We start from the raw sequence: 23413 nt of genomic DNA on the forward strand, positions 1-23413 counted from the left end.
CCTCTGACTGGATGCGACCCTCCCTCTGCTGTGGTAGACATGCTTGACTCTCGTCACTTTCTAGTCTCTACTGACGACCTCAGCAGCTCCTCTTCCATCTCCAAATGCAAGTTTAGTGCTTCAACGCAGCAATGCTTCGGTGCGAGCCGGCCAAACCCCTGGTGACCTGGACTGACCGTGAGGTTGTGAGAGGGGAGACCGAGAGGCAGGGCGCACTCTGGCTCGCCTGTCACCTGCAGTGGCCCTGACACCGAGGGAGACTTGGCTTCAGTCAGACGACGATGAAGACACTCAGGAGCAGCAAAACAATCCGGATCCGGGATCCGTTTTCCTCGTTTTCTTCTGGCCGTGTCTCGAGGAGCCGGAGGAGAGACGAAGACAGAGGTCTCACTCTGTGGCGGCGTGACACGACAGAAAGGACGGAGGTGACGGGAGGTCAACGTGACGAAGCGCAGCCGGTCAGAGCTGCTCATTCAAAGCTAGAAGCTATAGCGGAGAAACCAGGCCACAGATGAGCGCTGGGGCGGAGGAGGAGGAGGAGGATGGCTTTGCCTGCTTCCGCTGCTGCCGGTCCGCGTGGCTGCTCGCGGTGACTTGTGCCAATATGGAGCTCATATCAAAGACCAAGCGATCGGTCGTCATGGCAACCGTTTTCCTCGCTTGGCCTTGATGGAGATGCGGCGCGAGTGAGCGCTCCTCCCACTCGGAGACGATCTGTGCGCGCGGCGCTGTGTTTACCGGGATCACAAGTGACGCGACGCCCGCGAGCATCCACCGAGCCTCCAGACTTCAGCCACGGACGCGGCGGCCCACAAGCGGCGGCGGCAGCAGCGCCCGACAGAAGCGGCGTCTGCCAGCGGAACCGAGCGGGAGCCACGTGCGCGCTGCGAGGCTGCTCCCCACACACCTGACGCCGCTTCGGCCTCGGCGACACCTGCACTCCGGCTGCGGCCGCGGACATGGAGCCGCTCGGCGCCTCCGTCGGGACCGAAGACGCCAGGAGTGGACTCCTCTCGGCGAGGGAGGCGGAGCGGTGAAGCCCTCGGAACGGACTCTCTTCCAGCTCCGTCTGGTGCCGTTAGCCGGCCTGCGGCTAAAGCTGCTGCTGCCCTGAACGCGTCTCCACAGGCGAGGAGCGCGAGCTCAGCGGTGGTCTTCCCGGAGGTTCGGGGTCCTGCTGCTCCCGCGATGAGGACGGCACGGAGGAGGAGCAGCTTGACCTTGTCCTGGGTTCTGGTGCTGGCGGTGTCGTCCTGTCTGCCCGGCGCCGCAGAGAGTAAGTCTGGAGCCCGGTGTCCCTCCATCACCGCTTCGCTCTGCTCCCGCCTGGCCCTTTCACTCGCTTCCCATCATGCACATGGTTCGTGATCGACTCCGCGGGTTCTTCTTCTTCCACTCTCCCGTCCTCCTCCTCCTCCTCCTCCTCCTCTCCCGTCCTTCTCTCTGTCGGGGAGGAATGCTTGGTCTGGCTCCAGGGTCATGTCCGCAGGTGTCGGTTGGTCTTCCTGTTGTGTTGAGCGGTGCCAGCATCATCCACCTGGACTGATGACTGATCACTCATGAAGCCTGTGACTCCTGAGGCAGTGAGGAGCTCCACCTCAGAGTCACAGTCCAGCAGAGAAGCTGCACTCACTGGGCTCCGAGTCCACCCCTGACGCCTCCATGGTGTCACAAGACTTTCAACTGTCCACAGAGGGAAGTGGCTTTCCAACAGCAGACCCCCCAGCAGAGACTGCACTGGACCTCACAGTGAGTCCCGCAGTGACAGGAGCCTGATACAGGAGCGGCGGTACGCTGTGGCGTGACGTGGTGAACGTGGCGATGAAGTGTCACACTGCTGTGGGGCCGTGATGCTGGGTGGCTGCCCTGCTGCAGGTGTGTTGTGTCCTCAAAGCCGTGTGTGTGTGTGTGTGTGTGTGTGTGTGTGCGTCTCAAGTCTTGTGGGGATGTTTTGGAGTCTGGCCGTGTCAGTGAGAGTCCGTCTGTGTAGCGCTCCCCTGACAGCCCAAGGTCGTGTCCCACCTGGAACACTCCAACTCAAAGAAGCCAGTCACCACGCAGGAGAAGAGGCCGGGAGCCGTGGGCCTCCTCTGTCAGTGCAGCGCTGAGGTCGTCCTGTAGAGCGGAGCAGACGTCAGCGGGAGCCATTTCTCCTCTGTGGCTAAACAAACCTGCAGCTCTGCCGTCACATGTAAGGGAGCAGAACCACCTGACAGCTCAGGTCCAAGCGTCTTCACGCTGGCTCGGACGTGGGTGAGAACCTCGGGCCCCTTCAGGAGGACTCGTCTCAGCCCTGTGGTCTCCTGGTGACGGTCGCACGTGTCGCCTCATGCTCATAGTCTCTGAGGTCAGGAGGCCGTTTCCAGACTTGGACCAGGTCAACGTGATTGCCTTGGGACTGGAGTGCGGGGGTGGTGCAGCGCTCACCGCGTCACCCGCCCGGCGTCTGAAGACCGTCATCAGTTGGCGGTGGGTTCAGCCGACACCTGCCTGTGCTTGATTGGCTGGAACTAACAGCCCCTGCGGGTCAGGTCCTCCACCTTGGTCCGGCCCAAACTGAGCTTGGCGGGTGTGAAACTGGGTGTGTAGAGCGGCGCCCTGAGCAGCTGAACCCTCGGACTCCAGCTGCAGGACCGTGGTGTGGTGTCATTTGTGTTCACACGCGAGAGGCAGTTTTCCATTCCTCCAGTCGCGCTGTCAACGGCTCTCTGATTCGTAGGTTCTGGACACAACATGTTGGGGGACGCAGGGTTGAAGCAGGTCCTGGGTTTTAAAATAGAACCAGCCAAAGTACATTTGCTAGCAAAACAGACCGGCTCCTGTTGGGCCGGGAAGAGTGAGGGGCCTGTGAGCGGCGTGTTCCGGCTCTGACTGTGGTGCAGAACAAACCCGGGAGCAGCCGAGAGGTTCCCCGTCCAAGTCCTGCATTTATTCTCACTGGGGTGTGAAGCCGTCTGAAGGTTCCTTGTGTGGCGGCGAGGCTCTCTGCATTCCTGCAGGTCGGCTGGATCCGAACAGGGCAGATGGCCGGGGTCAGCAAGGTCCGGCGGCACCGCTGCAGAACACACTTCTTCTCCCCTGTCAGGCCCCCTGCTGGTGCTCTGTAGCGCGTGCGTGCGTGGGGAGTCGTTAGGCTGGACCCCACGAGGTTAAGCTTCAAACTAACAGTGTGATTCTAACTGGGTTCCAGTCTGGTGAGAGGCCGGGGAAAGGGTGATGGCCAGGAGAGGTCCCCACAAGGGCAGAAGAATGGAATGTGTGTGTGTGCGCGCGAGGTCATCCAGAGTGTGTGCGTGCGTGGAGCGTGGTGAGGGTCGGCTCCCATGAAGTGCTGAGCTCAGTGATGTAACTCAGGTGTGAGGTGGCTGACGTCCTGCTGACTCGGCGCCTCCTGAGCAAGTTCTTCTGCCGTGACTTTCTCAGGCTTGGTGCTGATCTGAATCTGACCTTTGACCTTTTGTTCAAGACCCAGGCGTCAACATTTTCCCTGGAAAGTGTGTGACTCTTGATCTTGCTGGAGGTGAAGACCGCGGCTTGTGTTAGCTAGCTAGCATGATACCTCGCTCGCCAGCAGAATTGAGTCATGGGCGGCTCTGTGACTCCGCCTCTCCCTGATGGAGCGTACGCGAGACGAACCTGACTCTGGCACCAGAACCGGAGTGCTGCGGTGCAGGTCGCTGTCACATGACCTCCAACGGTGAACGATGTCACCCGTCCATCAGTTATTGACCACGAGCCTCCATCTTCTTTCCAGGTTCTGGACTTGTTCACCTTGTTCTCCGTCACTCCTCTGGACTTGCAGCGTGGCTCAGCACTTTTCAGAGCTTTTGGCCCCAGAAACACGTGGTTCCCATGATGACACCACCCCTCACTCCTTCCGGGGCCCATGTATGCTTCTACACCTCCATGCGTTGTTTACACTGGTATGGCTGTTCACCACTGTGTCCACCGGGGGGAGCAGCTCACAGTCAAAGTTGACGACAGTAACAAACTCCAAAGCAACATGGTGACTGTGGCGATCATGTCGCTGTCGCACAAGAGAGGATATGAAGGCAGCGTTGTAGGAGGCGGTGGTCACCACTGGAGGACGGAGAGTTTCCGCCATTGTAATGTCTTCTTTGTGCCTCATTAGAGCGACGTATCGGGCGGGAGCAGCAACACTGCCCCCGCGGTTTCCAGTGGTACTGCACTGTCCGTGTCCCTAAGCTTTATGGAAACTCGCAGAAATATGGTGGAAATGAAGGCGGAGCATGGACAGAAGGATCCGCACATGATGTTGAGTGTAAACGGGTCTTCAGAAGTAACAGATTTGTGTGGTGTCACTGGCCGCGTTCTGTCCGCTTTATGTTGGGGCAGCCACACCGACGTGCGCCAGGTGCTCTGTGTCTACTGTGCCCACAGCTCTGGCTCTCCTGACACTGACTCGAGAGGGCACGCTCTCACCAACCATGGTGGCCCACATCGCTGCCGGCAGGAGCTCCAACTGCAGAGTCACAGCGAGTCTGACGCTAAGGTTTCGCTCATCTCTGCTCTCTCTCCTCCAGTCTGCGGCCCGAGCATCGACATCGGCAATGACATCAGTGAATTCCGGCGTCTGGAGAACTGCACAGTGGTGGAGGGCTACCTGCAGATCCTCCTCATCGGAGACAAGAACAGCAACGCCATCAACCAGGAGATCTTCCGCACCCTCAGCTTTCCCAAGCTCACCATGGTCACCGACTACGTGCTGCTGTTCCGAGTGTCTGGCTTGGACAGCCTCAGCACGCTCTTTCCAAACCTGGCCGTCATCCGGGGGCGAAACCTCTTCTACAACTACGCCCTGGTCATCTTCGAGATGACCAGCCTGAAGGACGTCGGCCTGCACAGCCTGAGGAACATCACCCGAGGAGCCATCCGGATCGAGAAGAACCCCGAGCTCTGCTATCTGGACTCAATCGACTGGTCGCTCATCATGGACGCAGAGTTCAACAACTTCATCGCCGGGAACAAGCAGTCGGAGGAGTGCAGCGACGTCTGCCCAGGAATCATGGAGAACCGCCCCCAGTGCCGGAAGACCATGTTCAACAACAACTACGGCTATCGCTGCTGGAACTCCAACCACTGCCAGAAAGGTGAGTCCACCGCGACCCCTCTGCTCCAACTGTCAGATCTATGAGCAGCTGAGCCGTTGGTGTCGGTTTCACCTGCACCTTCGGCAAACCACGACCAACCACGACCAGGTGACTTGGGAGTTCAATGACATAAGGCCCGCTGTTGTCCAGTGTTTGAGGAGGGTTCTGGAACCCAGTTAGAATCACCCAGTTAATTTGAAGTTTCATCCTGAAATTGAGGCTTGGACCTTTGGTGTCTGGTCCCTAGAAAGGCATCAGGTCCTCACAAGGAGGTGTTTTGTCAAGAATTGATCCCCACAAGTCAGGATCAACCAGTCTCTCTCTCTCTCACAAACACACGCTAGCTGGGTTTTCCAAGACTTGAAGTCAAACTAGATGTGGGTGATGGTGTTCTGAGCGTGTCTCCCTGCTGTTCTCTGCCCGGGTTATTTTGGGGTGGAAGTGCGTGTGTTTACATTGGCGATATTTAGATTTCCAAGGCTGGCGAGCTCCACTTATCACACTGCTGATACCACTGTCTGCCTGGAGCTGGATGACGTCATGACTGGGCCCGTCTCCCGGCGGACCGACCTGCCGCTCACTCCCTCACAGGCTCCTTCCTGACTCAGTTTGTGCTCCGCCTCTCTTGCTTGCGAGGTCAGGCGAGTCCTTCACGCCGATGTTTACAGCGTTCAGATGGCTGTCGCGCCGCGCTCCATGTGTTTTGGCTGACTGAGCGCGAGCGGCTGTTTCCCTGGAGACGGGCGTGGATCTGCAGACTCGGCGTGTTGATGCTTTCTCTCTTGCGACAAGAAGCCGGCGCACACACCTGCAAACAGATACACGTGTGTAAAAATGTGACGTCTCACTCAGGTGGGTGAACCACCATAATCAGTCAGCCCACTGAGCCACCGTGTCCAGTCTCTTCTCATGCGGTGACACTACGGACGGGCCATAAATTATGGTACACCATATCCCGCCATTAAACACAACCTCCACGATGACAACTCTGCATCTCAGGGTGAACACGCGGATCATGACACTGGTGGACTCTGACTCTCTGGATCCCTGTTTCTTTGATGAGATGGAGTGGTCCTCACAGGTTCTCTGAGGCGCTCCTCTGCCTTGGTTCACATCAACACATGCAGCTCTCCCGCTGCCAAGGTGACAACACTTGGATATTGGCGGCGGCGGCGTCCTCTTCCGCGTCCCCATGAGGCTTCACTGATGGAGGACACACTCTCACAGGCAGCGCTAATGCTAGGAGCCGCCATCAGTTAGGGACCATCAACAAATTCTAAAGCCTCAAAGTCTGAGTGACAGCTTCAATAAGGCCATGGAGAACAAGCATTTTAGGAGAGAGAGAATTGTGAGGAGGTTTTTCATCACACAAGACAAAGGACCAACAGTTTGGATCATGATCTGGAGAATAGACTCTGACTCCATGATCATTTCTTCACCTGATGGTTTCTCTTGTTTCTTCAGCAGCATCTAGGAACTGTGTCCAGACTGCTCCATAGTTCAAGTCAACTGTTCAGAGACATGAGCTACAGCAGACAGACAGACTGCTCAATACGTTTCATCATGAAACAGTTTGAAGAGAGACTGTAGCGTGTCAGGCCGCTCGTCCAACACACGCCACCGAGCCGTGCAGGGTTTGTGTGTTATCATAGAAAATACGTTTGTTCATGCTCCATCGTTAAGTGGGTGGTTGCTTTAGTCTGAAAATGTTGTTGACAATAATATGGTTTAGAATTTGTATTGTGGTGGTGACAGGCCTGGTGTGGAGGGTGGGGATTGTCAGGAGGTGGACTGGCGCTGACCCTGCTGACCTCTGACAGAACCACTTCAGCAGCGCTGCTGGGAAGTTCCAGCTGTGGCCCACTTCATTAGCTGCGCTAGTTTGATGCGCGGCGAGGGTCTGCTCCGCCTCCTCCGCTGTCCCTCCCAACATCCAAGCCACTGGCCTGCCACCCGCCACTCTCTCCAGTGGAGCTGATGAGCCCGTCACTCGCGGGCCGACCCCCTGTGACCGAGGCTTGTAATTACAGGGCTACTTTTAGTCCCCAGTCACACCCACCGCTGGAATCTTTGGAAGAGAACATTGCTGGTTTGGTGGTGCCGAGCTGCCAGCTGCAGTTTCGTGGCTTTTAATTGGGTTCTGTGAGTGCTGTCAGGCAGGATGAGCCGGGGCAGAGCGCTGAGTCCAGGCCTTGTTTCCGAGGTGCAGAGTCAGAACACTGACGGAAGCTGGAGTCTGGATGTTGTGTGGACGCTTGATGTCTTTGGTTCCTCCTCAGCTGTGCGTCCGGAGGAAGGGAGGGAGAGAGGGAGGGAAGGAAGAGAGGGAGGGAAGGAAGAGAGGGAGGGAAGGAAGAGAGGGAGGGAGGGAAGGAGGAGAGGGGGGGAGGAGAGGTATGGATGGAGAGAGGGAAGAAGGGAGGGAGGGAGGAGAGAGAGAGAGGGAGGGAAGGAAGAGAGGGAGGGAGGGAGGGAGGAGAGGGATGGATGGAGGGAGGGAAGGGAGGGAGGGAGGAGAGGGAGGGATGGAGGGAGGGAAGGAAGGGAGGGAGGGAGGAGAGGGATGGATGGAGGGAGGGAGGGAGGGAAGGAGGAAAGGAAGGGAGGGAGGGAAAGGAGGGAGGGAGGAGAGGGATGGATGGATGGAGGGAGGGAAGGAAGAGAGGGAGGGAGGAGAGGGATGATGGAGGGAGGGATGGATGGATGGAGGGAGGGAGGGAGGGAAGGAAGGGAGGGAGGGAGGAGAGGGAGGGATGGAGGGAGGGAGGGAAGGAAGAGAGAGAGGGAGGGAGGGAGAGAGAGAGGGAGGGAGGGAGGGAAGGGAGGGAGGAGAGGGATGGATGGAGGGAGGGATGGATGGATGGAGGGAGGGAGGGAGGGAAGGAAGAGAGGGAGGGAGGAGAGGGAGGGATGGAGGGAGGGAGGGAAGGAAGAGAGAGAGGGAGGGAGGGAGGGAGGGAGAGAGAGAGAGAGAGAGAGAGGGAGGAGAGGGAGGGAGGGAGGGAAGGAAGGAAGAGAGGGAGGGAGGGAGGAGAGGGAGGGAGGAGAGGGAGGGATGGAGGGAGGGAAGGAGGAGAGGGATGGATGGAGGGAGGGAAGGAAGGGAGGGAGGGAGGAGAGGGAAGGAAGGGAGGGAAGAGAGGGAGGGAGGGAGGAGAGGGAGGGAAGGAAGGAAGGGAGGGAGGAGAGGGAAGGAAGGGAGGGGAGGGAGGGAAGGAAGAGAGGGAGGGAAGGAAAGGAGGTGAGGGGGGAGGAGAGGGAGGGAGTGTGAGGCTGCGCACACTGAGGTGAGGTTCCTCAAGGCTGTTGTCTGGTGCTATCAGTCATGTGACCCAGAATCCTTTTGGTGGAAACCACAAGTCGTTTTGGAGGCGCCGCCGTGTCATGACCGGATGGCCTTAGTTGGAGCTCCTGTTCTGAGATGGAATGTTCCTCCGTCTGGTTGGAATCCGGCGGGTGATGTTCATCTGTGGAATCTGGAGCCTGATAAGGTTGTTTGGCCTCGGTGCTCCTCAGGGACGGCCTGTCCTCTGTGAAGCCAGAGCGTCCGGGGACATGTGAGGTCGTGGGGGCAGCCGCAGCCGAGCGACTCGCAGTAGAGGACTCGCGGCACATCTGGAGTGACAGAAGTCTCCCGCGCTGTCGGGTCCACGTCCCTGCCACAGCAAGCCGCGTGCTGCTGGTGCGTGGAGCCAAGCTTCTGCCGCGGCGCGTCATTCCCAGGTCTGAGCCTTCAGCAGGGTCAGGTCCAGGTTCTCCTCAGAGCAGCCGTGAGCTCGTCTGGCTGGAGCTGTCCCGAACGGCCCGCGGTGACGTGCGGTCTCGGCCCGCTGCGTCGGGATGAAAGAGCGTGAATGAAGTCGGTGAAAGGAGAAGTGGCCCGCTGCTCCTCTAAAGAGCCGTCTCTGACTGGCCAAACGGGAACAAGGCGGCTCTGTTCCCGCAGGAAACCATCATGTCAGCCATATTGTCCTCCTGTGCATCAACACGTCGTGGCTCTGCTGCCATGGCGCCGGCTCAGTGGGGACCTCTGTCCTCGCACGACCCGGGACATTGCTATTCTGTCCCCGACTGTACTGAAAGAGTGGCAGTGTGGCGGGTCACGCGGCACTGTCCCGACCTCGGTGAGGCACCGCTCTGGTCAAGGTGGCGCAGGTGAGCGTGAGCCCTGACCAGCCGCTCGGCAGCAAGTGTGTGTGAGACATCACCAACAGGACTGCATCCACCTCTGAGCAAGGCGTGACGCCCCCTAGTGGCCGTGGCGCTGCTGGGTCCTCTCAAAGATGGTCCAGGTGTTGGGAGTAAATCAGAGTGCTTCACCGTTGGAACTGCTCCTGGGGCTCACAGAACCCCGTCCTCCACCGTGCCCTGGGGTGTCGTCATGTCGCGCGACAGAACCCTGAGCCCCGACGCAGTCTGCCGCCAGTTTTGTCCAGAGTCTCAGTGGAGCGGTCACCTGACCTGTGCCCACGGCTGTCCTTGGTCTCTCTCCCCCAGAGTGTCCAGAGAGGTGTAAGAAGCGCGCCTGCACGGCGGCGGGCGAGTGCTGCCACCCTCAGTGTCTGGGCAGCTGCACGGCGCCGGCCAACGACAGCGCCTGCTCCGCCTGCGTGCATTACAACCACCAGGGGCGCTGTGTGAAGAACTGCCCGCGCGGCACCTACCGCTTCGAGGGCTGGCGCTGCGTCAGTGCCGAGGTCTGCTCCAAGGTCCACCTGCCCGGCAGCTTCATCATCCACGGCGGCGAGTGCATGTCCGAGTGCCCGCCGGGCTACACGCGCGTCTCTCCGGACAGGTGGGTCCTGGCCTCGCCCGAGGTCGCCGTGACGGCAGCCTCTCACATCTGCCGTCTCATCCGCAGCCTGTTCTGCAAAGCCTGCGACGGCCTGTGTGACAAGGTGTGCGAGGAGAAGGTGGTGGACTCCATGGACGCCGCGCAGTCGCTGAAGGGCTGCACCGTCATCAAGGGCAACCTGCACATCAACATCCGCAGAGGCCGTGAGTGCTGAGCCCGGGAGCCGCCGCGCCGCTGGCCCTCATCCGTCTGTGCCTGTGTCTCCGCCCAGACAACATGGTGGCCGAGCTGGAGAGCTTCACCGGTCTGATCCAGAGAGTGACCGGCTACGTCCGGATCCGCCGCTCTCACACGCTGAGCTCGCTGGCCTTCCTGCGCAGCCTCCGCACCATCGATGGAGAGCAGCTTCTGGACGAGTGAGTTGGCAGTCACCGCCCTCCTCATCACCATCATCATCGTCATCATGTCATCTTCTTCATCATCATCATCACCATCATCATCATCATCATCATCATCACGTCATCTTCTTCATCATCATCATCACCACCATCACATCATCTTCTTCATCGTCATCATCACGTCATCTTCTTCATCATCATCTTCACCATCATCACCATCATCCTCATTATCACCATCTTCATCATCACCATCATCATCATCATCAACACCACCATCATCATCATCATCATCATCATTTTCTTCACCGCCACCACCACCATCATCATCATCATCATCATCATCTTCACCACCACCACCATCATCATCATCGCCACCATCCACCTCACCGCAGTGAGCTGAATCTGAAGATGATGATGATGATGATGATGAAGATGTTGATGATGAAGATGGTGATAATGAGGATGATGGTGATGATGATGATGATGCTGATGATGATGATGATGATGATGAAGATGAAGATGATGAAGCTGGTGAAGATGAATCTGAAGATGATGATGATGATGATGATGAAGATGTTAATGATGAAGATGGTGATAATGAGGATGATGGTGATGATGATGATGATGCTGATGATGATGAAGATGATGAAGCTGGTGAAGATGAATCTGAAGATGATGATGATGATGATGATGAAGATGTTAATGATGAAGATGGTGATAATGAGGATGATGGTGATGATGATGATGATGCTGATGATGATGAAGATGATGAAGCTGGTGAAGATGATGATGAAGATGATGAAGATGATGATGGTGATGATGAGGATGATGATGTGGTCTCCCGCCCTCTGACCTGGCTGTGAAACCCCCCCACGCCCCCACATCCCCTCTGCTCCTGCCGCAGCACCTACGCCTTCTCAGCCTTTGACAACCAGCAGCTGCAGTACCTATGGGACTGGAGGCACCACAACCTCACCATCAACAAGGGCAAGCTGTTCTTCCGGGCCAACCCCAAACTCTGCATGTCGGAGATCCACAAGATGTGGCAGAAGACGGGGATCGGGGGCCAGTTTGAGGAGAGCGACTTCAGGAACAATGGCGACCGAGCCAGCTGTGAGTGAGGAGGTGAGGTGGTGGCCAACTGGCGGAGCTGCGCTCACGCCGCCCTGTCTCGCAGGTGAAAGCACCATTCTCCAGTTCAAGTCCAACAGCACCAGCAGCAGCCGGATCAAGCTGACGTGGGAGCGCTACCGACCCCACGACTTCAGAGACCTCATCAGCTTCATCGTCTACTACAAGGAGGCGTAAGCTCCAGACCTCGCTCTCGCCCTCGCCCGTGTGCGCCGGCGCTGTTGTGACCCGACTCCTCCGCCCCACAGTCCTCACCAGAACATCACTGAGTTCGAGGGTCAGGACGGCTGCGGCTCCAACAGCTGGAACATGGTGGACGTGGAGCTGCGGCAGGACAAGGACCTGGACCCCGGAGTCCTGCTGTCGAACCTGAAGCCCTGGACCCAGTACGCCGTCTTCGTCAAGGCCATCACTCTGGCGGTGGATGACAAGCACACGCCCAGCGCCAAGAGCAAGGTGGTCTACATCCGGACCAGTCCGGCAGGTAGGTCCGGCTCGGAGCCCAGGCTGGAGAAGGCTCCGCGTCTCCCGCTCATCTGTCTCCTCTAGCGCCCTCTATGCCTCTGGATGTGCGAGCGTACTCCAACTCCACCACGCAGCTGGTGGTGCGCTGGTCGGCGCCCACGTCGCCCAACGGGAACCAGACCTACTACCTGGTCCGCTGGCAGCAGCAGGCTGAGGACCGCGAGCTGTACCAGCACAACTACTGCTCCAAAGGTATCCGGACCTCTGACTCGGCCCAGGCCAGATGCCCAGCACGTCTCTGTCCCGACAGACCTGAAGATCCCGATCCGAGTGGCTGCCGTCGGAGTGGGAGACCCGGAGGAAGACACCAGCCCGACCAAACCGGACCCAGACGAGGCCGACAAGGGTCCCTGCTGCCCGTGTCCCAAGTCTGTGGAGGACCTGGAGGCCGAGGCCGCCGACGCCTCCTACAGGAAAGTCTTTGAGAACTTCCTGCACAACTCCATCTTCACGCCGCGGTGAGTGACGTGTGGAGAGCGGAAGGGTGAGGACCGAGGTGGGAACAGTCACCATCCAGTCTGGCAGGGGCTTCTCGCAGGAATGAATCTGTCATCAAAATGATGAGACCTTCGGCGAACGTGATGTGAAAACAGGAACTTTTAATCTTCTTAATTCGGGCACCTTTGTATGTCCCTCTTCAAGAAGGCAAACAATAGAAAAACCTTGCTGAATGCAGCAGCCATTTTGACAAAAGGACACGACTGAAAAGCGCTTAAGTCCAGGTGAGTCCCTGCTGTGTCGGTGAAATATTGACACAGTGTCGCGGGACTCTGAGAGAGACAGAGAGCACTGCAGTGATCAAAGTTTCCTCTCCAGAAGTTTTCAACAGACTCCAAAGCGACAGCTGAGAAAGGCAGCTCATCAGGCTCGGTGAAGTGACTCGTTCTTCCTTAGCTTACTGTTCCAAATGTCACGCTGGGAACGGCGGGTGTTGCTCAGCGTCGGCTGCGCTGGCGGCTGCGCTGGCGGCTGCGCTGGCGGCTGCGCTGGCGGCTGCGCTGGCGGCTGCGCTGGCGGCTGCGCTGGCGGCTGCGGAGGAACCAGCGCTCTCGCTGTCATGAGCCCAGAAAACTCTCCGTGCTCCGTCAAGTTTCATTTAAAGGCGCTTCCCTGCGCAGCATTGTCCACAGCAGACGTGCTGCTGCTGAGCGAGCAGCCAGGAGCGGACGCATCACCAGCAGCGGGGCTTCACCAGAGCGCGGCTGTCGCACCTGATCAGTGGTGCAGTGACACCCATCAGGATGATATCGGCCGATCATGATCGGAGCATCACTGGTTTCTCCAACAGGTCGACTGCTTTCAATGAGTTTCACTTTAGCTCTTATTAGTTCTGGTCATTTGTTGTGGAGTGAAATCGCTCCAGAAAGAGACTCCATCTAACGGTCAGCTCGCACTGGTCATCGTCGACGGGTCGCCACAAGTCACCGACTCGACACGCGGCACCTGCTGACGTGAAACCAGCCCGGATCACCTGAACATGCCGCAACGATGGAACGTCTGGCTGCCATTTTAGTTTGTTTGTAAACGCACCGTGCCGTTCTATGAAAAGCGTGGTGATCAACAAGTCTCGCTTTCGTGACCTCTCTTGACCTTGGTGATGACCAGCCGATCCGTGAGGCATATCGGACGTGAACATGCACTCAAGTCTTCTTTCTCGCTTTAAGGCCACCGGACCGTCGGCGCCGCGACGTCTTTGGCGTGGCCAACTCCACTCGTGGTGAACGGGACCGTTTCCACGGCAACAGCAGCGCCGCCCCTCCGCTGGTGCCGACCAACAGCAGCTCCGTGCCCCCGCCGCGAGCGGACCGCGAGTACGAGTTCGTGGAGCAGGCGGTGACGGAGAGAGAGCTGCAGATCTCCGGCCTGCAGCCCTTCACCGTCTACCGCATCGACGTCCACGCCTGCAACAGCCAGGTCCAGCGCTGCAGCGCCGCCGAGTTCGTCTTCTCCAGAACCAAGCCTGCAGGTGAGGAGTCCGCCGGGCCTGGCTGAGCGGCCCGAGTCATGATCACGATCTCTTGCTCTGCTTCTCAGAAAAGGCCGACAACATTCCGGGGCCGGTGACCTGGGAGGGTCACGAGGACTGGGTCTTTCTGCGCTGGCCGGCTCCGGCGCGACCGAACGGTCTCATCCTCATGTACGAGATCAAGTTTCAACTGGCCGCTGAGGTGTGTGGAGGTGGGCCGCTCGCCCCCGCCGTGGTGAGCGTCTGACGTGTGGCCGTGCCTGTGTCTCAGACGGAGAAGCACGAGTGCGTCTCCAGTCAGACCTACCAGAGCCTTCGGGGCGTCCGCCTGTCCAACCTGAGCCCGGGGAACTACTCGGTCCGGATCAGAGCCACCTCGCTGGCCGGGAACGGCTCCTGGACTCGCAGCATGGAGCTCTACGTGGCTGAACGTGAGGACTGGCTCCGGCTGGAGGGGAGGAGTGAAGCTGACGCAGTGACCAGTCTCGGTCTCTCTGCAGGTTATGAAAACCTGGTCTACGCCCTGGTCCTGGTGCCGCTCATGCTCATCCTGATCGCCAGCGTCCTGCTGTCTCTGCTCTTCATGTTCAACAGGAAGAGGTGAGTCACATGGACTGCTTCCAACCCTCCTTCCTTCCATCCACCCTTCCTACATCTCCTTCCTTCCTTCCTAAATCTCTTTCCTTCATCTCCTTCATCCTTCCTCCCATCCTTCCTTCCATCCTTCTTTCACCACCTTCCATCCATCCATCCGTCATCTCCATCCTTCCTTCCATCTTTCCTTCCATCCGTCCTTCATCTCCTTCCATCCCTCCTTCCTTCACCACTTTCCTTCCGTCCTTCATCTCCTTCCATCCTTCCTTCCATCTTTCCTTCCATCCTTCATCTCCTCCCATACTTCCTTCCATCCTTCCTTCATCGCTTTCCTTCCTTCCTTCCTTCCTTCCATCCTTCCTTCCATCTTTCCTTCCATCCTTCTTTCACCACCTTCCTTCCATCCTTCCATCCATCCTTCATTTCCATTTATCCTCCCTTCCTTCCTTCCTTCCTACCTACATCTCCTTCCTTCCATCCTTCCTTCCATCCTGCTGTCACCACCTTCCTTCCATCCTTCTTTCACCACCTTCCTTCCATCCTTCCTTCATCTCTTTCCTTCCTTCCATCCTTCCTTCCTTCATCCTTCCTTCCATCCTTCATCTCCTTTTATCCTCCCTTCCTTCCTTCCTACCTACATCTCCTTCCTCCATCCTTCCTTCCATCTTTCCTTCCATCCTTCTTTCACCACCTTCCTTCCATCCTTCCTTCATCTCTTTCCTTCCTTCCATCCTCCCTTCCTTCCTTCCTACCTACAGCTCCTTCCTCCATACTTCCTTCCTTCCTTCCTTCCATCCTTCTTTCACCACCTTCCTCCCATCCTTCCTTCCTTCCTTCCTCCATCCTTCCTTCAGCACCTTCAGCAGCCAGACCTTGTGGTGTTTTGTGTGGCGCAGGAACAGCGACCGTCTTGGAAACGGCGTCTTGTACGCGTCGGTCAACCCCGAGTACTTCAGCGCGGCAGAGAGTGAGTGTGGAGGGGCGGCGCCGTGGTCTCGGCCGCGGATGACTCACGTGGCTTCCCTCCCTCCGTCTCAGTGTACGTGCCGGACGAGTGGGAGGTGCCTCGGGACAGGATCTCTCTGCTGCGGGAGCTGGGCCAGGGCTCCTTCGGGATGGTGTACGAGGGCGTGGCCAAGGGCGTGGTCAAGGACGAGGCCGAGACCCGGGTGGCGGTGAAGACGGTCAACGAGTCGGCCAGCATGAGGGAGCGGATCGAGTTCCTCAACGAGGCCTCGGTCATGAAGGAGTTCAACTGTCACCACGTGGTGCGTCCGGCCGGCTCAGGTGTGCGGGCGGCGCTGACGGGCCTCTGTTGGGTTGCAGGTGCGACTCCTGGGCGTGGTGTCTCAAGGTCAGCCCACGCTGGTCATCATGGAGCTGATGACTCGAGGGGACCTGAAGAGTTACCTGCGCTCCCTCAGACCTAAAGAGGTGAGGCGCCCGGCGCCTTGCCCCGCCTCCCCGCTCACCTGTCCGTCCGTCTGCAGCTGCAGGACCCGTCTCTCGCGCTGCCTCCGCTGAAGACCATGCTCCACATGACGGGTCAGATCGCCGACGGCATGTCCTACCTCCACGCCAACAAGTTCGTCCACCGAGACCTGGCGGCCCGGAACTGCATGGTGGCTGAGGACTTCACCGTCAAGATCGGAGGTCAGAGGCTCTTCTCCGCCGTCCTGATTGGCTGGCACGGATTGGCCCTTGCTTTCATGTGAGATGGCGCCAAAACCGGGGTCAGCTCTGACCCGTTTGCCGGGCCCTGCACGTGTCGGAGTTTTCAGAGTGACCACCGGGGGGCGCCGCTTGAGCTTCTCTGGTGTGACTGCTGTGCGCAGACTTCGGCATGACCCGAGACATCTACGAGACCGACTACTACCGCAAGGGCGGGAAGGGCCTCCTGCCCGTGCGCTGGATGTCGCCCGAGTCTCTGAAGGACGGCGTCTTCACCACCAACTCGGACGTCTGGTGAGTGGTGGCGCGCCACCGGGGTCCCTGGCGCCGGCCGCCTCCCTCACCGCCCTCTCGCCCGCCCAGGTCCTTCGGCGTGGTCCTGTGGGAGATCGCCACTCTGGCCGAGCAGCCGTACCAGGGCCTGTCCAACGAGCAGGTGCTGCGCTTCGTCATGGAGGGGGGGCTCCTGGAGAAGCCCCACAGCTGCCCCGACCTGCTGTGAGTGTGAAGCGCTTTGACCCTCCACCTGAGGCGCAACCTCGTGGGCCCCGCAGGGACAGTGCATGATCAGCCGCACGGATCATTCCTGGCTCCAGGTCACGTGACTGATGGTGTGTGTGTGTGTGAGCAGGTTCGAGCTGATGAGGCTGTGCTGGCAGTACAACCCCAAGATGCGTCCGTCCTTCGTGGACATCATCAGCAGCGTGAAGGAGGAGCTGGATCCCTCCTTCTGTGAGGTCAGTTTCTTCCACAGCGCCGACAACAAGGCGGCCGACACGCCGCCGGACCAGGATCAGACTCCGCCTTCTGCCAGCGCGGAGGCTGAGGGCGGCGCCCCGGACGAGCTGCCGCCGTACGCGCACATGAACGGTGGTGGCAAAAAGGAGCGCGCCATGCCCCTGCCCCGGTCCTCCGCCTGCTGACTGGACCTCCGCAGTCAGTCTCACGGGGCCAGGTGCGCCCACATGGACGCGGGGAGCTCCACCCGCCGCGAAGACGCACTTACCGGAGCCAGTGCCGCGACGGCACCGGACTCACTTTTGTACTTTTGTAGGCTCCGACACCTCCCCCGACATCATCGCGCCGACACCAGCCATCTCAGGTCAAGATGACGCGCCGCTTCTTTCCCACGCTCACCTGTCCAGGTCGAGTCGCCGGCTACCCAAGTTAGCAACATGCCAATGCTAAGGAGCCAGCTGCATCACCAGTTACTGTTGGTCCACTGAGGTGACAAGCTGTTAGCATCCGAGTGCACTGCGGTGGGAGGACGCGGCTCCGCGCCAGTGTTGCCGGTGTGTGCTCTGGGGTTCATCTACCTCAGTTCCACAAGTCAAGCGCCAGAGAGGAGCTGGGTTCTGCTGCAGGAGCGAGCCGTCCCTCCGTCTTCCTGTCCCGCCTGGTTGGACTTCTGTGTTGCTGGATCCCTCGTCATGAAGGAGGATGAATGTCTCTGCTTTGGGTTTTTTCTACACCGGTTCAGTTCAATAAAACGTTTGCAGACAATGTCACTGTCAACAGCAGCTCCGCTAGGTGTCACTCTTGCATGGCTTGGTCGAACCGGTGTCCTCGTCACGTGATCCTGGAGCGGGAAGGACTCTTGACCCGCCTGAGGCGGCTCCGGTCCGGAGCTCACAGGCCCGAAGAGCAGTGAGACGACATGGACACTAAAGGGCGCCACACAGGCGCGAGGCTTTAATGACAACAGTGACACAGCAGGGGGCAGTAGCGTTCAAGAGGATCGCATGACCGCGGGGGCGGAAACACTCGGTGGGTTAAGGACCAGAAGGCAGACGATGCAGAGGTCAAAGGTCAGGTCAGACGACCGAGAAGGTGATCCCGTGCCGGTGGAGCCGCTGGATCAGAGTGGTCCTGGCAAAGGCGGCTCCCGGGGTGAAGACGCCGCCCCTGCAGGGACGGAGCAGCGGGTCAGGAGCTCCGCATCAGAGGCGAGGGGTGCAGCTCACCTGGGCGGCAGGTCACGGGCCTCGTGGAGGAGGGTGAGCGCGGCCTGCACCATGATGATGGGCGTGGCCACGTAGCCGCACTCTGGTGGAGACAGAGAGTCGGTGAGGGACTCAGCTCAGCCTCGCGCTCCATCCGTCCGTCAGGTCTGCGGTCAGGAGCTTCCCCTCGCTCCAGCTCTTTGCAGTTTGTTTGGAAACAGACCGTGGCGCTTCACTTCGTCAAACCCTCGATTTTATCTCTATTTCAGCGACCGACACGGGTTGACAAGTCCAGCTTTGGTGAGCGGCCACTCACCTGGGCCCTGGACTGCCGTGCGGATGGTGGCGTCGGGCCCCCGGGCCCCGCCGGGCTCCCGGCCCTCGGCGTAGCCGCGGCCGTAGAAGTCGAGGCGGAAGGAGGAGGCCTCCATCTGCAGGCGCAGGTCAGAGGGGTCACACCGGGCCACCCGCCCCGGCCCGGACACCTACCTGCTTCCGGGTCGGCCCAGACTTGGTGAAGACTCCGAAGGAGAAGAGCTCCGGGTGCTGGGGGGAGGGGTCACATGAGGCAGGGTCAGTCGCCGCCCGAGGCCGCCCCCTGCAGGACTCACCTTGAGCAGCAGGCTCCGTCCCAAGCTGAACTGGACCAGCAGCCAGAAGATGGCGCCGGCCAACACCAGCTTGATCACGGCGCTGAAGCCGCCCACCCCGGCGTAGGCGGCGTACTGGACCTGCGGAGCCACAGCAGAACTTTCCGCAGCTGAGCGCACACTGAGGCGGCGAGAGGCGCCACTGACCGGAGTCTCCTGCCGCTGCTCCCACAGGAAGCGCTGCGTCCTCCTGACCACCGACGGGTCCGAGCCCATGAAGGGCACCGAGTACTGCTGGATCTCCGAGCTAAAGAACAAGGACCCTCTGGATCCCCGTCAGGTCCCGGGTCAGTCACAAAGGTCGACTCAAGCTCAGGTCCCAGTCCCGGTCACCTGCGCTTCAGCTTGCCGCCCACCACCGGCAGAGGTTTGGACTTGACCTTCCTGCGGAGCCTCTGGAGTCTGGCGCTGTCGGCGAAGCCGTGGACGGCCGACCGCCAGGTGCCGTCATGGATGCTGGCGCCCTGGAGAGGGCGAGACGGTGAGGCCAGGCGCGGACACCGGCGGAGGAGCGCACGGTCACTCACGTGGGGGCCGGCCCGGACCGTCAGGAAGCTCTCCAGCACCGTCAGCTGACCTGCGCACAGGCACGCACCTGTCAAACCCCGGGACACGGTCAGCCCGCCGGTCAGCCCACCTTTGAACTGGTCCCGGGTGTAGAGCACGCCCATGTCTGCCGGCACCGAGTCGAAGCCGCAGCTGCCCACGATGTAGACGCCGCTGTCGGCCGCCTGCTCGTGGTACTTCAGCTGCATCTCCTCCAGGAACTGAAGACACCGCATCGGCGCTCAGCTCCCTCAGAGTCAGTGGGACCAGGTCCCAGGCAGGAGCCAGGACCGGGGCCGGGGCCGGGGCCGGGGCCGGGGCCAGGACCTCCAGCCCTCAGTGTCTGCCTCTCACCTGAGGTTCTCCACTGATGTCGATGTGATGAGCTCCGTTCTCCACACAGGCCTTCACCACTGCTTCACCGTAGAACCTGTACTGCTCTCGCACACAGGCGCGTCACTCGGAGACCAGAGCCAGGAGCCGGCAGAGCGAGAGACTCACCGGACCCACGCAGTTGAGAACGATCACGGCCTGTCGGCACATGGACGCCAGGGAGTCTGGCTCCTCCACATCCGCCACGATGACGTCCACACCTGCGCTCAGCTGCGGCTCACCTGCGCGCGCGCGCACACACACAGGCTCGCGTCATGACCAGGCGCGAGTGCCCAACACGGACCGCAACACGTGTGCGCGCGTGCATCAGGGTTATCGCCTTGAACTTTGGAGCCTCGCGGCCAGGCGGGATCTCCAGGGTCCAAGTGCGACACGTGGAGCGCCCGCACCGCCCGCACCACAGCCGGGACTCGCGCGGTCAGGCAGGCGCCCTCACTCACCCAGAGCGGCGGCGGCCCGCTCCAGCAGCTGCTCCAGCCTGGGCCGGCTCCGCCCGGCCACGGCCCACCGCAGGCTCCCGCCCGGACCTTCGGCCGCCGCGCGCGCCACCTCCTCCAGCACGAACTGGCCCGTGAAGCCGGAGGCTCCGAAGATGAGCAGGTGGTAGGGCCGCTCGGGGCGCACGTCCGCTCCGGCCATGGTGACGGCGACGACTGAGCTCGGCTCCGCCTGCGGAAGTGACGCCGTGTCCTTCCGTCATGCGTTCCACTGCCGTTTGAGTGACAGACAACAACGACACTTTTGACAACTGTCACTGCCTGATGTGGTCCGCCGGAAATTCCGGGACTGGAACCGGAAATTGCGCATGTTTTACCAACTGACATTTACTGGTAACGCGCGTGCGTCCATAGTTATATCGTTTTTTTTAAAAACGTTTTACAATTTTTACTTCTACAATCTAGTTGAAGGGTTAGGGTGAGGGTCAGGTCTGTGCAGTTTGACGTTGACAAAGAAATAAACCAAAGTAACGCTTGCTTACCGTAAACCGCTTCGTCGGTAACTTCCTGCTACAGCACCATCATTTCCGGCGGACCACATCAGGCAGTGACAACAACATTTTGCATCACTGTATCCAGTTGGAGGCTGTCGTTGCCGGTCACAGCAGCGCGCCAGCGTGAAGTTCACTCAGAACAGCTCTGGGTCGCTCACGGCCGCCGAACCCAAAACGAATACGGAAACGTGTCCCTGTTGGGTTGCCATACAAACATGGAAGCCCAGGCCGCACTGGTGCGCATGCGCGCGCATGTCATGAGGACGGTGTGGACGCTATTGTGACGGGGACCCGGCGTGCACTCAATGTCACGCTGTTTCACCCAGCCAGCGGCCACGGAGAGGCAGCCCGACGTCTGAACCGGTGTCTCCCGCGGAGCCGCGGCCCCGGCACTCAGGTACGACTCCGAGTTGGAGACCTATGAAGCCTAACTGCGCAGTTGCCGGACGGCCAATGTCACGCTCTTCACCTCGCTTCGCGTATTGTCGTCGAAGAAACTTCTCACTCGCCTCCACTGTCGGCTGTCGCGGTCTGGCTGAGATTTGTGGACCGATTTCACGATGGTGAGGGTTTGACCGGGACCTGGCTCCATGGCCGTCCTGAGGCGTTTTCTTCCATCGTCTGGAGCGGGCAGTTTTACGTCACGTCCGCCCCAGCAGACCGGAACCATGTTCTGTCACTCACAATGTCGCCACAACGCCGCTGTTTTCGCACTTTTCTGACGGATGTATATGTGATCTTCCATCGCCCCGCCGTGATTTTGGACAGTTAGGATGTGTCGAGTTCCTCCCAAGATTTCCGTTTCACTCTGATGCCGTTTTGCGTGGCGTTTCCTTCTCTCCTGACCTTCCTCACATGCATCCTGCTGACCTCTTCTCCAGGAAGTGACGTCACCGCGAGGTCAGCGACTGCTCTGGGTCTTCACCGCTCCTCCATCATGTCGGGCCGCTTGTGTCGGGTTCTGCAGCTGCTGGTCCGCTCGCCCTGCTGTGCCACCCTGAGGAGCGGAACCCGTCTGCCTCACCCGGTGCTGACCCCGCCCTCCCCCGCCAGTGTTCCAGTGCTGCACAGCCGAGCCTTGAGTCTGGACTCTCTCTCGTCTGGGCCCGGGCGACCTGCGACCCAGCAGGCCCGGCCTGAGAGAGGCTCGCCGTCGCACCGGAACCTCTCTGCTGTCGCAGTACAGGTGAGCCGCAGCAGTCAGTCTCCTGAGTGACTGGGGTTTCTACTGTATTTGACTCACTCAGTGGAGTCCAGACGCGAGTCTTCCCTTCACATGACTCAGGGAGCCCCCTGGTGGACACCAAGGTCCCGTCCTTTCATAACTGTTGGAGGTGGGGCTGCACCTTAGCTGGAGAAAATGACCTTGGGATTTCCTTTACTGTAGTGAAGGGAGAGATCCCGGGCAGGAGTCTGTTCCCTGCGGTCAGGTCAGGGAAGTGAGGCCTGAGTTTGACCTGCTGAGTCACATGCTTCCTCTGACTGGCGCTCTCCAGGGTCAGCGTCGTCCGCTCAGCCAGTACGACTGCCTGGACCTGGGCCAGGTGGAGGACAACGCCCGACGCGCTCAGTCCTGTAAGAAACACCGGCACTTTGTGGTGGACCCGGCTCTGGCCCAGCTGGTGGTGCAGCACATGGGACCGGACCTGAGGAAGGACCGGAGCGTCATCCTGGAGTGCAACCCAGGTGTGTGCACGTGCGTGCGTGCTCGCGGCGCGCTCGGTGCTGAGAGCTGCCGCTTCTCCTCTCAGGCCCGGGAGTGTTGACCCGAACGCTGCTGAACGCCGGGGCCCAGAGAGTGGTGGCGCTGGAGGGGGACAAGTCCTTCCTGCCGGAGCTGCAGGTGAGTCCTCAGTGCGCGTGTGTGGCGCCTGGTGAGCCTCTGTCAGGGTCCCGTCACCAGGGACCGTCCTCTGTGCTGCAGGAGCTGGAGGCTCATCTGGACGGTCGGCTGGAGGTGCTCCACTGTGACTTCTTCAGACTGGACCCCATCGGCTGCGGCAACGTCAAGGCTCCGGTCATGTTCACGGACAAGCTCTTCGACGACCTCGGCATCTCCGAGGCCAAGTGGACCGACGGTGAGGCGCCACGAGTGGAAGCCCCGCCCCCCTGACTGGCTCCTGCCTGACTCCTCACGCTGTGTCCAGACGTCCCGGTGAAGGTGGTGGGCATCATGCCGCAGAGGAACACGCGCGGGACGCTGCTGAAGATGGTCTACGCCCTGTTCGAGCGGCTGTCGGTCTTCAGATACGGCCGGGTGGAGCTCAATGTCTTCATGAGCGAGAGGGAGTACCTGGTACGGCCCCGCAGCTGCGGCGCTGCGGAGCGGCCTCTCACCGTGCGTGTGTGTGTGTGCGCGCGTGCGTGCGTGCGTGCGTGTTCCTGCAGAAGCTGGTGTCTCAGCCCGGTGACATGATGCACTACATCTCCTTCAGCGTCCTCTGGCAGATGGCCTGTGAGATTGACCTGCTGCATAAGGTGAGGCTTCAGACCCTGCCCAGGTCCTGGGGCCGAGCCCGGTGGGAGGAAAGGCCTCCGCTCTCCTGTGACGGCTCACGCTGCTTCCACAGGTGTCCAGCAGGTGTCGGTAGTGAGACGAGGAGGCTCGAGCAGGGCTGGCCCAGCAGTCTGAGGCCAAGGGCCTTTTCACCCTGCGGGTTCTGTCTCGTGTGGGTCTGAGTCTGATGCGCCCCCTGCTG

General features: G+C 59.9%; 3 protein-coding genes across 6 annotated transcripts in view; 2 read left to right on the forward strand and 1 right to left on the reverse strand.

The window, feature by feature from the left end:
- LOC128759531 (insulin-like growth factor 1 receptor) lies at positions 1-18259 on the forward strand. 2 transcript variants are annotated; one of them, XM_053866560.1, is made up of 21 exons: positions 4-1276; positions 4545-5111; positions 9609-9906; positions 9973-10109; positions 10178-10322; positions 11209-11417; positions 11482-11608; positions 11684-11919; positions 11985-12152; positions 12211-12418; positions 13625-13926; positions 13995-14128; positions 14198-14357; positions 14427-14526; positions 15417-15487; positions 15559-15788; positions 15847-15954; positions 16011-16173; positions 16356-16485; positions 16555-16689; positions 16823-18256. In XM_053866560.1, exons 1-21 carry the CDS (start codon positions 1189-1191, stop codon positions 17112-17114), a joined length of 4008 nt encoding a protein of 1335 aa, XP_053722535.1. In that variant the 5' UTR covers positions 4-1188; the 3' UTR covers positions 17115-18256. The 2 variants fall into 2 exon arrangements, with proteins under 2 accessions (XP_053722532.1, XP_053722535.1); XM_053866557.1 differs by having other exon boundaries at positions 1-1276; positions 14198-14526; positions 16823-18259.
- Positions 17320-21545, reverse strand: LOC128759537 (saccharopine dehydrogenase-like oxidoreductase). 3 transcript variants are annotated; one of them, XM_053866569.1, is made up of 13 exons: positions 21184-21545; positions 20164-20392; positions 19832-19944; positions 19685-19765; positions 19422-19551; positions 19312-19361; positions 19118-19248; positions 18932-19049; positions 18746-18865; positions 18624-18680; positions 18451-18565; positions 18156-18237; positions 17320-18096 (listed from the first exon to the last, which is right to left on the reverse strand). In XM_053866569.1, exons 1-13 carry the CDS (start codon positions 21382-21384, stop codon positions 18006-18008), a joined length of 1518 nt encoding a protein of 505 aa, XP_053722544.1. In that variant the 5' UTR covers positions 21385-21545; the 3' UTR covers positions 17320-18005. The 3 variants fall into 3 exon arrangements, with proteins under 3 accessions (XP_053722544.1, XP_053722546.1, XP_053722545.1); XM_053866571.1 differs by having other exon boundaries at positions 17323-18096; positions 20703-21530; XM_053866570.1 differs by having other exon boundaries at positions 17324-18096; positions 20164-20431; positions 20703-21529.
- Positions 20764-23413, forward strand: part of LOC128759539 (dimethyladenosine transferase 2, mitochondrial-like) — a 12166-nt gene continuing 9516 nt past the window's right edge. Inside the window, exons 1-7 of the mRNA XM_053866585.1 lie at positions 20764-21111; positions 21596-21900; positions 22211-22400; positions 22466-22557; positions 22639-22792; positions 22862-23010; positions 23103-23192. Coding sequence (XP_053722560.1) covers positions 21652-21900; positions 22211-22400; positions 22466-22557; positions 22639-22792; positions 22862-23010; positions 23103-23192 — 924 coding nt within the window. The 5' untranslated portion in view covers positions 20764-21111; positions 21596-21651. The remainder of the gene's footprint in view (positions 21112-21595; positions 21901-22210; positions 22401-22465; positions 22558-22638; positions 22793-22861; positions 23011-23102; positions 23193-23413) is intronic.

The sequence above is a fragment of the Synchiropus splendidus genome, chromosome 5 (assembly GCF_027744825.2).
Source record: "Synchiropus splendidus isolate RoL2022-P1 chromosome 5, RoL_Sspl_1.0, whole genome shotgun sequence".
Taxonomy (NCBI): Eukaryota; Metazoa; Chordata; class Actinopteri; order Syngnathiformes; family Callionymidae; genus Synchiropus; species Synchiropus splendidus.

What these genes read in the sequence shown, in the direction of transcription:
- LOC128759537 (XM_053866569.1), bottom strand. Translation starts at nt 21,384, where the DNA reads ATGGTTCCGGTCTGCTGGGGCGGACGTGACGTAAAACTGCCCGCTCCA. An exon ending in CACCCGGGACCAGTTCAAAG is followed by an intron (nt 19,362 to 19,421) that starts GTGGGCTGACCG and finishes GCCTGTGCGCAG; the next exon opens with GTCAGCTGACGGTGCTGGAG. An exon ending in GACGGAGCCTGCTGCTCAAG is followed by an intron (nt 18,681 to 18,745) that starts GTGAGTCCTGCA and finishes CCCTCCCCCCAG; the next exon opens with CACCCGGAGCTCTTCTCCTT.
- LOC128759531 (XM_053866557.1), top strand. Translation starts at nt 1,189, where the DNA reads ATGAGGACGGCACGGAGGAGGAGCAGCTTGACCTTGTCCTGGGTTCTG. An exon ending in TCTGCCCGGCGCCGCAGAGA is followed by an intron (nt 1,277 to 4,544) that starts GTAAGTCTGGAG and finishes TCTCTCCTCCAG; the next exon opens with TCTGCGGCCCGAGCATCGAC. An exon ending in TTCATGTTCAACAGGAAGAG is followed by an intron (nt 14,527 to 15,416) that starts GTGAGTCACATG and finishes TGTGTGGCGCAG; the next exon opens with GAACAGCGACCGTCTTGGAA.